The sequence below is a fragment of the Ipomoea nil genome, unplaced genomic scaffold (assembly GCF_001879475.1).
Source record: "Ipomoea nil cultivar Tokyo-kokei standard unplaced genomic scaffold, Asagao_1.1 scaffold0803, whole genome shotgun sequence".
Lineage (NCBI taxonomy): Eukaryota > Viridiplantae > Streptophyta > Magnoliopsida > Solanales > Convolvulaceae > Ipomoea > Ipomoea nil.
The window spans coordinates 309,662-320,995 of NW_017617231.1; the positions used below are offsets into that span (position 1 = coordinate 309,662).

The window sequence follows — 11,334 nt, forward strand, 5'->3', positions numbered from 1 at the left end:
ATTGTTCTTTTTTGCCGGGTTCAATAGTTTATTTGGTTTGTGGTTATTTGAGTTCGGTGACTTAATTGCTGTTTCTCAAATAGTTTAGTAGCTTATTTGTACTTTATCCCAAAAATTAAACTCGCAATGAGTCGGGTTGGATATGTGTTTTATGTATAAAACTTGCCTATAACACACACACACATACACACACGCACACGCGCACACACACATAAATTAATTTTAAAAAATTAATAATTTAATTAGTTATTATATATTAATATTTTTATATTTTATGTTTTAATATAACTAGTGAATTTTTTTTTATTATGTGTAAATTATTTAAATATTATTTTTAAACTTTTTAATAAGATAATAAGTGGTGGGTATCCCGTATTGGGCACTTGCACTTGGTGAGGGTGAAGGTGGGTTTTGAAAAAGTTCACCGGATACAATTTGAGAGTGGGTGGAAAAAATATAAGATAGGTCGGGTGATAGATGTAACTAGCACACGTGTACTCACTGTACACCCATTGTCATCCCTAATTTATGTGGTAATACATCTAAATATATATAGTTTTTCTTTTTCAGATGAAAATTACTCCATATTGTATTATTACGTACTATTTATACAATAATTACTATATAACCTATACTAGCAATAATTTAATTAGACATTTATGTTGATATGGTGCACGGTTGCTACTCAAGTAGGTGTGTATACAAACAAGTGAAGTCACACCATATATAAAATCTATATATATAAAACCATCACAGACAAATTAAACACAGTACAGTTTCCTCTCTCTCACTATACATTTTATTCTTTTCTTTTCTCTATCTGTTTTTACACTGCTCCAACATGAATGAGTCATGCTGTTATTTGCATCCCAAAGAGGTTGTGGTTGGGGTTTGTGCTTTGTGCTTGAATGAGAGGCTCACAGTCTTAGCTTCAAAGCAAGAAAAGGCGGCGCCGGCGGCTAAGTTCTACCACACAATCACAAACAACAACAATAATAAGAAGAATCCCCACCGGAAAACATCATCGTCAGCAACATATTACGGTTTCTCGACGACCACAAAACCCCATCAGCCTTCCAGAATCCATCTCCCAAAGATATTTACTCTCAGCTCTTTGCTCCGCCGCCGGAGATCAGACCCTGATTGCCATCACGACGGCGGCGCGTCCACCAGCAGCCGTGAAGGTTAGATTTTTTTTTCTTTTTTTTTTTAAAAAAAAAAAAATTTAAAGTTTTAAAGTAAAGACATGGGTATCCTAATCTGCTTAATTAAATTAATATTTCTTTAATTTAAGCAGGTTCTTTCTTCTCCATATTATTATTATTTTTTTTTTTCACAAAATAATTTGGGGAATTAATGGCTTTCACACACAAGTATTATTTGATAGTTTAAAATGAGATTGAATTTCCCCTCTCTCTCTAGCTTGTTTGTATGTTGGATATGATTAAAGTAGGAATATATTTTATTTTACCATTATTTACTAATTAATTAAAGTTGAAGTTTGTTGAAAATGGTGTATTTTATCTATAATAATGTCTTGAATTAGGATGGCTTAGCTTGTTACTGAAGATCGAGAGTGTCCAAAAAGACAAATTATATCGTGAATCAAGATCCACATGACATCATTATCAACCTTAGATTTATTAAAATAATAGCTTAAATAAAAATGCAAATAGTAGTTAGATATGAGTGTGTGTTCATCATAATAACATGTAGTTATGTTTATCAAAATGACACAAAGTGACTAATCATTATTTAAACATATGATTCTCTATTTATTTTTGTATAAATAAAATCAATGTATAAAAATGTATCCTTAAACCTTTCTCATTGAAATTTTTTAAATAACATATATGTTAATATTTTTATTTTTTTTTAGAATATTTCATTCAATAATTGTGCGATGGACCTATAATAGTGGCTTAAATGAGCTTGTAGTATGTAGTGATTTAATGAACTTATATAAAGTAATAATGGTTTAATGAATCTAATGTAATGACTTAACTAACATGTAGTCATTTTTAATGAACATGTAATATATAGTTATTTAATGGACATGTAGGTTCATTAGAAAAAATCAATATTTATAGGTGTTATTTAAAATATATCAATTAAAGTTTTTAAATTATATATCATTTATATATTAATTTTATTTGTACAAAAAAAAAAAGAATTTAGAGTTATTTAATATATTTCATGTTGCTATGTAAATTCTAATCCATGATATAACTATTAGCAATTCAAATTTACTAAAATAAATTTAATTGGTTTAGGTGAAACCTAGTCTTTATAGAAAACATTACACAATTTCCTTGTAAGTTCAAAAATGTTTAGTGGTAATGGTAGGGGCTGGAAGCATTTTTCATTAATTAATTACCATGCATAGACTAAGGCTAATTTTTATGTCACATGAATATAATGAATTTCTATACTTAGCAAATAGAATTTCAAATGTTGCAGTCATACTAAAAAAAATGATTTGATGATGAGTTACGTTCTTGTCGATCAGCGAATGTGCTAGCCCATTTCCTAGTTAGGGCTAGAGGCTCTCAATCTGATCCTATTATCTGGAGGTCTATCGTTCCTCCTTGTATTCATCACTTTTTCCCGTTAATTTAATTCTCTGAGCTGATTTTATTTCAATATATATATATATATATATATATATATATATATATATATATATATATATATATATATATATATATATATATGGACTATTTTATGACATTTTGTAATTTAATTAACTCATGGCGGCCGGATCAGTAATTTACAAGTAACTAAAAAGATTTTCTTTTGCATTCAAAAAAAAAAAAAGATTTTCTTTTATTATAATTTTTTTTAAAAATCATATAGATAATTCATAATTGTCACATTTGGAGTTGACAATTAGAGGTAAAATAAAATATTTTCTTATGAATTTTAAAGAATAACTGTTTTTGGTAGTACACTGCAGGAAAAAAAAAAAAAAACTTTATACTTCATTAGAGTTGTTATAACTCTCTACTATTTTTCAGACAAAATAAAAAGTATAAATAACAATAATGTTTAAGTGTAAGTATTCTCCCTTTTATATTAGGAGCTAAAACTAACAGATGCATAGATAAAAAGATGGGAAAAGGGGCACTGAAGAAAGATGGGAAAAGATGCATGCATAAAAAGTATGTGAGATGATGCATATAGTTATTATAAAGAAAAAAGATAGATGCATAAATGCATGTTAAATTGTATTTTTTACAGTGTCCTTTTACTTTTTGTTTTTCATCTTTTTGTCTTTTGACGACAGTCAAAGCTATTAGGTAGCTTGGCACGACAGAGAAAGATATAAAGTGTGGAAATTTTGGTATTGTAGTACGTAAAGAACTTTTTTTTTTTTTTTTTTTTTTACCACTAATTCGTTAATCTTTTGCATAAAGTGAATTTTATATTCTAAAAAAAAACTTTTTTTTTTTTTTTTTGTTTCACTAGCTTTTTGATATTTTGTGACTTTTTTTCATACATTTTAAATGATTTGAAGGTTAAAGTTATGACATTTTAATTACAAGTTATAGACCAGTAACCATAAAGTTCCGTACTTTTGATATTTCATAATGGGGTGTTTGATAAATAGTTGTTAGATGGTTGAGTTAATGAGTTTTGCTAGTTGATACCATTAGCTGATTGTAGAAAAAGTTTGGTAAATTAGCTATTAGCTGATAGCTGATTATACATGTAAAATTACATGAAAAAGCTGTTTTGAACAACTTTTTGAATTTTAGCATTTTAAAGCAATAAGTTATTACAAAAGTTAATTAATCAAACACTAATAGTAGTTAAATAAGTCAAAATTGACTGATAAGCTAACTATATTACCAAACAGAACAAATTTAAAATCCTCGATAATACAATTAATTAGACATATAAAACGAGTCTAGATCGAAATTTACTTACTCATAAAAGGTCGACGATCAGTCTATTAAAACAATATATTTAATTTTCTCTATAACTTTTTTTTTATGAATAATAAGAATAAGAATATAATAAATATAATGATGATGAATCTAATTCCAAAATTAGCTTTTTTGTAGACTCCTTTATATCAATCAAGTTTGAGAATAATGGTGCTGCCTCGTGGGAGAAGGAGGGCACAGTCCCCATGGTGTCCTTAAATCATTGTGACATGCCTTGGAGGAGAAGCTCTAATGCTACTGCAATGGTTGAACATGCAAAGCCACGTGGCTCTCTTAGGTGGCGCAAGCGGATTGGCCACATCTTCCACGTCATCAAGCTGAGGAGGAGCTCCACCAAGAGTAATGCTGTCTGCCACGTGGCTGCCAAGCTGGAAGGGGGAGTGAAGGTGGTGAGACGTAGTAGTGGACAGGGTTGGATGAGGACTCTGACAAAGAGGAAGACCAAAGAGTGATGATTTATTATGAATATATAAAATAATTTATTTAAAGGAATTTCACAAAGCTAATATATATATATATATATATATATATATATATATATATATATATATATATATATATTAGCTTTCCTCCTCCACTACTACTATTAATTATTAAATATATATATATAATCCTGCCTTTATTTGTTTCTTTTTCAAGTGTGGGCCTTGTGTGAATCCAATGCACATTTTGGCTAGCCTTCATGCACATTGATTAGCTTTGGCAAAGTCAATTTGGCTTTTTGAACAAACATATCATATCTTTACATATGAAAATGTGCTTTATTCATTGTTTCATATCTTGTTCTCTAAAATTTGTGACAAACCCATGTTAGCAGCACTCTTCTTTAATTGGCCAGTTTGGAGATTAAAAAAAAAATAAAAAGAAAAAGAATAAGGGTCAAATAGGTCATCAAAGTGCACACGATCATTCAATTAGGTCACTGAACCTAAAAAATTCAACAATTGAGTCCCTAAACTAATAAATTTCAAACAATTCTTTCAATTTGCAGGTTTCTAACAGGTTATTCTTCAAAATTAATTATTTTTTAAAAAATAAATTTCAAAAATTAATTATTTACTTTAAAAAAAAAAAAAAAAGACTCCGGCCGGAGTCCAGTTTTTTTTTTTTTTTTTTTTTTTTTTTTAATTTAAAAATAATTAATTTTTTAAATTAATTTTTTTTTAAAAATAATTAATTTGGGAGGATGACCTGTTGACATGTTGGAAACCTTCAAATTGAAAGAATTATTTGAAATTGATTAGTTTAGGGACCTAATTGTTGGTTTTTTAAGTTCAGTGGCCTAATTGCATTATCGTGTGCAGTTCAATGGCCTATTTGACTCTTATTCCAAAAAATAAAAAAAGATCCGTAAAGATAATCCTCTTGTATGTAAAATGCGTTTATAATTACGTACTTTTTTTTAATGATATGTTGAGATTTATATATACCAATTAAGGAAAAAATTAAAGGACCATTTCAGTAAATAATATTTTGGAAAAAATAGTACATGTGATGATCGAAATGGTCCCTTGACTATAAAAAAATTTATCAATTTGGTCTCGAGTTAACGGATGTCTAATGACAAAACAAACGGATGAACAAATTGGTTAACATTTTTAAAGTTGGAGGACTTAATTGATCAAAAAAATAGTCAATGACCAAATTCGTAATTTCACTATAGTCAAAGGACCATTTCAGTAGTACATTTTGTTTTAGTTTCATAACTTGTTTACTTGATAGTAACAACAATGACTTTGGAGGCACTCTGGATACTGATGCCGCAATATATCCCTTCATCAACAATTTTCACATCCATTTTGCACATGTTCATTTTGAAGTTCATATTTTTGGAATTTATATGAATGAGTGTAGTATGTACTTGATTTTGTGTGTGTGTGTGTGTGTGTGTGTGTGTGTGTGTGTGTGTGTGTGTGTGTATAAAATCACAATGCATGCAATTAAATAGTTTGTCACTTTGTGCATAAACATTCTTAAACAGTGGCTGCATCCAATATACCAATTATATATTTTTGTTGTCAAGATTGCTTCTGATTTTGCCTTTAATCCAAACAGGCTGAGTGTAGAAAATGAAATGAATTGCAAATTTATATTAGTTCTAATATATTTAAAGAATGCACAATAAGTATTTTACATACAGGATTAATGAATGACTGGCGAACCCGCATCTTCCACGTGTAGAACATGCCGAAACCCCGGCATATGCCCCTAGACCTACCTATATAATGCGAGTTTATTGCTCCAACGTCCAACTCTCCAATGGGGGAATGACTTTTCACTTTTCAACTACCTGAGACCTGTCTGACCAAACTGTTCCCGTTACCGGTCATAGTTCACCCGACACCCAAAACCCGCCTGACTAATTGTTAGTCCGGAAGGACTCATTCTGGATCGTACATCAGGGAATTAATCATATCAGGAATACATTGTATTAATCATATCAGGAATACATTGTAAAATTTGATATTAGTAATAACCTTATGTAAGATGTTATAAATTTGAATTCCCGTAATTATAGCATTTTAATCAAATTGACATACTTGTTTTATTGTACTGAAAATTAAATATTTGTGTGTCATGGGGCGATAGACAATCCACGTTATAGGCACTTCAATTCGTCATAAGAGGCAGGATCCGATGCAAGATTTAGGTGTTCTAGGAGAGGAAGCAATTGGGCATATAGACAGTGCATATCTTGCTTCTACTAAAAAGCAATTGTCCTATAGTTGTCATGCTTGGTGGGAGATCAGTACAACCACCTTCTATTCCCCTTTAATAATTTTTTTCACTTGAAAGCCAATTGGGTAATTATATATGTATGCTCATATAATACTTGCACTTTTTTCCTTATAAAACAAAAACTCAGTGGAAATATAACAAAATAAAAATGAAAAGATTTATAATTTTTAGTTCTGAAGACCCAAGTTGGCCTACATGTTATTAGTATATTTTTGCTTTCTAGCTAATTGAATAACATACTCCGAGGAAAGAAAGTTAGGTAACATGAGAGGTTAGCACTTAAATATGGAGATTATGTTTGAATTTAAACCATGAATTAAATAAGGAATAAGAGTCAAATTAGCCATCGAACGTAACGTGAAAATGCAGTTGGGCCACTCAACTAAAAAAAAGTGCAATTAGACCATTCAACATTGTAAAATCATGCAATTTGTCCCAAGTGACCTGCAATAGCAGGTTACCAACATGTAATTAGTTAACAATTTTAAAAAGAAATTAAAATTTATTTTAAAACAAAAGGAAAAAAAAAAAAAAAAAAAAAAAAACAGGGTCTCCGACCAGCAGCAGCTCTGGTGATGGTTGGTCGTCGACGGCGGCCTTCTCCGACCTCTCTTCCCTTGATGCGTACAGATCGAAAGCCTCCTCTCGTCTCTCTTTCTCTCTTCACCAACGACGTCAACCTTCTCTTGTTGGAGTTTACATTCAAAGTGGTAGAGAACATGTGAGTAGAAGAGACACCCAAGAGACACTCTTGTCCCACATTGCTTTCATAAGGGAACTTTTCCCCCTTTTTATTAGCCAACCCAATTGGAGAAAAAAGGAAAGGGGAACCCCACACGCGCGCGCTGCCGCCCGCCCGGCTCGTGCGTCGTGGTGTGGGTTTTACTCGGCCTTTGTTTTATTTTGAGTTTTTCGCCCCTTTCAGAGGTAGTTTTGTAGAAGAAACCTACCGCCCACACATTAGTTGTGGTGTTGGACTTGGCTTCCTATAATTGTGTACGCATTCACCATAACTTCATCCTTATTTTCGGACTTTTGAGTGGCTAAGAGAGGAGGGGCGGGTATCTTCAATACTATAAATACCCTGCTCCTCTTCAGTTCTATTCATTCATTCACACATTCTTCTCTCTACCTTCTCTTCTATAATCATGAGTCTCGGTGTTAACTGGTCGAAAGCAACCGGTTAGAGTGTCGCGGTGTCCGGACAATTTTGCTTTTAAGGTAGTGTCTTGCGCACGTCACCGATTCAGGGTTTCTATTTTCTCAGCCTACATAAATAGTAGCTTAAAAACTACGACATTGTTTTACCTCGTTTCCCAATAATTAAAAGCAAAATTCTCTGTGCTTCACTTATCATGTTGACCTACGTCTCTAAGCCTGTAACCGATCTTGCCAAGCTTCAACCTCTAGACGGTTTCAACTACCGTCGATGAGCCGTCAAGATGCTAATCTACTTCGAATATGCCGAGCTCGAATACGTCCTCACGTATGTCCCTATCCCTGAGTCTGCTGAAACTAAGACTGTTGAGTCCTCTCATCCTGAAACAGAATGTGCTTCCCCTAAGACCCCTGATCCAATCACTCCACCACTTGTCACGTCTCACAAGTCCCAAGATCTCCTGGCTAAGTTTGAACGAAACAACAAAACCGTTCGTGGTATTTTGCTGCACCATATGTCTGACAACCTATTGGACATATATGCTAAATTCAAATTGCAAAGGAGATTTGGGATATGCTAAAAAAGAAGTATGGAGCTGATGATGTTGGTCGGAGGAAGTATACCGTTGGGCGCTGGCTCAACTACAGGATGGTGGATACGAAACCAATTATCGAACAAGTGCACGAATATGAGAACCTGGTGTCCGACCTTGAAGCCGAACTAATTCCGGTAAGTGTAATGCTTCAAACCTATGACTTACTTGAGAAGATGCCAGAATCCTGGGGTGAGTTTCAAAACAAAGTGAAACATGAGTCCAAGGATTACACATGGGAAGAGATGGTCAACCATATCAACATAGAAGACGCCTATCGCCAAAGGTCTGTTCCAAATTCTGATAATTTAAAAGCTAACATAGTTGAATCCAGTATTGTTAAAAGTGATAGGTCCAAAACTGGGAATGGTGGACAAAACAAAGGCTGGAAAAGGGGATTCAAAGTGAAGAATGGCAACAAGTTCAAGAACAACAAGAACCAGAAACAAGGTAAAGCAGGAGCCTGTTACGTCTGTGGCAAACTTGGGCATCGTGCAGCTCAATGCTATCACCGGAAGGGGGAAACCAACCAGAGGTCCATTCAACAAGAAAACAAGCAGCAAGCAAACGTTGTGGAAGAGACTGGAGTTGTAGCAGCGGTTGTGACGCTGGAAGCAAACGTAGTGACTGGTACCGAAGAATGGATCATTGACACTGGAGAAACTCGCCATTTCTGCGTGAGTAGGATAATATTTAAAGAGTTCCAAGCCTTCACTCAAGGACAAGGAGAGCAAGTCTATATGGGAAACGATAGTACTGCTGAGGTAAGAGGTGTAGGAACCGTAGAGATAAAACTCAATTCCACAAAGTATCTATTTTTGTCTAATGTGTTGTATGTCCCCACCCTACGAAGGAATTTGGTCTCGGGGCATTTGTTGGTAAGGGCAGGGATCAAACTTGTGTTTGAGTCTGAGAGTATGATCATGACTCGTAGGGGGGAGTATTTAGGGAAAGCTTACTTACGTGGGGGGCTGTTTGTTTTGCCCCTCATCACCTTTACTTCTGCAAACTTTGAAGCTTTCATGAATAACCTTGCCACTCGTAATGGCGATTCTGCGTATATTGCTGTTTCTTTTGATGTATGGCTTGCTAGACTAAGGCATATTGGTCTCAAATGCATGAGTAGATTAAAAACCATGAACATGCTTTCAAACGTACAAAATGATTTGCTTTCTCAACGTGAAGTATGTGCTGAAGCTAAGCTAGCTAGAAAATCTTTTGTTACTGCAAAACATCATACCACTTGTGCCTTGGAGTTAATTCACTCAGTTATAACTGATTTTAAGAGTACTGAGACCAAAGGAGGAAAGAGATATTACATATCCTTTATAGATGATTTCACTCATTTTTCAAAGATATATCTACTTAGAACAAAGATGAGGCAGAACAAAAATTTCTAATCTTTAAAACTGAAGTAGAGAATCAGCTAGAGAAAAAGATAAAAAGACTCAGGTCTGACAGAGGTGGAGAATATGAGTCTACCTCTCTTAAATCTTTTTGTGAAAAACATGGAATCATCCATGAAGTGACAGCGCCCTATACACCACAACAAAATGGTGTGGCTGAAAGGAAAAACAGTACCCTCAAGGAAATGATCAACGCCTTCCTGATAAGCGCAGGCGCTCCAAACTCCCTGTGGGAGGAAGCTGCCTTGACAGCCAATCACATCCTCAACAGGATACCTCACAAAGGTTATGAGAAAACTCCATATCAATTTTGGAAAGGTTATGCACCCATCCTAAAGTATTTCAAAGTGTGGGGGTGCCTGGCCAAGGTAGGCCTTCCTCACTTCAAGAAACCTAATCTTGGCCCTAAAACCTCAGATGCGGTTTTTGTGGGATATGCGGAAAATAGCGCTGCATACAGGTTTATGTACCTAGACGACCACTTTATGCGCGAGGCACGAGAGGCCGAGTTCTTCGAACACATCTTCCCGCTAAAACGTGCACCAACTGTCTATGAAAGAGGCTCGCCCTCGCTGCCTCCGACTTCTGAAACAGAATTCGAGACAGAAGAACCTAGGAGAAGCAAGAGACAGAGGACTGAAATAAGTTTTGGGTCTGATTTCATTACGTACATATCTGAGCTAAATGATATTAATGAAATCTCTGACCAGTTTGTGTGTCAGCTAATACTAGAAGAGGAACCCAAAACCTTTGAGGCGGCCATGCGCTCGATCGATGCGATCTTCTGGAAAGAAGCCATTCGAAGTGAGCTAGACTCAATCAAATCTAATCACACTTGGGAAGTAGTAGACCTACTAAAAGGAGCCAAACCAATCGGTTACAAGTGGATCTTCAAAAGGAAGATGAGACTTGACGGGTCGATCGAAAGGTTCAAGGCAAAACTTGTGGCTAAGGGTATAAACAGAAATTCGGTGAAGATTACTTCTATACTTATTCACCTGTAACCAAAATAGTCACAATACGCATATTGTTTGCCCTGGCGTCATCTCACAAGTGGTTAGTTCATCAAATGGACATAAAAACAGCCTTCCTAAATGGAGACCTGGAAGAAGAAATTTACATGTGTCAACCACCTGGATGCGCCAATCCTGGGCAAGAAGGAAAGGTATGTAGGCTAGTAAAATCTCTGTACGGATTAAAACAAGCTTCCAAACAGTGGTACGAGAAATTTCACAAGACACTGTTAGATCTGGGTTACTCAGTAAATCGATCGGATGCTTGTTTGTACTCAAAGGAGATTGAGTCTAGCATTGTTTTGATTTGCATTTATGTAGACGATATACTAATCTTTAGCTCAAATATAAATGCAATAAAAGAAACCAAAAGGTCTCTATGTGACAGGTTTGATATGAAGGATATGGGAGAAGCCGATGTGATACTTGGAGTAAAAGTCATCAAAGAGGGAGATGGCTACAAGTTGTCACAGGG

At 34.4% G+C, this 11,334-nt stretch overlaps 1 protein-coding gene across 2 annotated transcripts; it reads left to right on the top strand.

Moving 5' to 3' along the window:
* The first annotated feature begins 761 nt into the window (after positions 1-761).
* LOC109177184 lies at positions 762-4,431 on the top strand. Of its 2 annotated transcripts, XM_019326493.1 has the most exons (3): positions 762-1,184; positions 3,080-3,161; positions 4,057-4,431. In XM_019326493.1, the coding sequence occupies exons 1-3, from the start codon at positions 842-844 to the stop codon at positions 4,400-4,402; spliced, it is 771 nt and encodes a 256-aa protein (XP_019182038.1). In that variant the 5' UTR covers positions 762-841; the 3' UTR covers positions 4,403-4,431. The 2 variants fall into 2 exon arrangements, with proteins under 2 accessions (XP_019182038.1, XP_019182039.1); XM_019326494.1 differs by lacking the exon at positions 3,080-3,161 and having other exon boundaries at positions 4,068-4,431.
* The last annotated feature ends 6,903 nt before the right edge of the window (positions 4,432-11,334 follow it).

Excerpts from the sequence above, each read along its gene's own strand:
- LOC109177184 (XM_019326493.1), top strand. The coding sequence starts at position 842 with ATGAATGAGTCATGCTGTTATTTGCATCCCAAAGAGGTTGTGGTTGGG. Across the intron at positions 1,185-3,079 it reads GTCCACCAGCAGCCGTGAAG|GAGCTAAAACTAACAGATGC; the intron begins GTTAGATTTTTT and ends CTTTTATATTAG. Across the intron at positions 3,162-4,056 it reads AAAAGATGCATGCATAAAAA|CTTTTTTGTAGACTCCTTTA; the intron begins GTATGTGAGATG and ends TTCCAAAATTAG.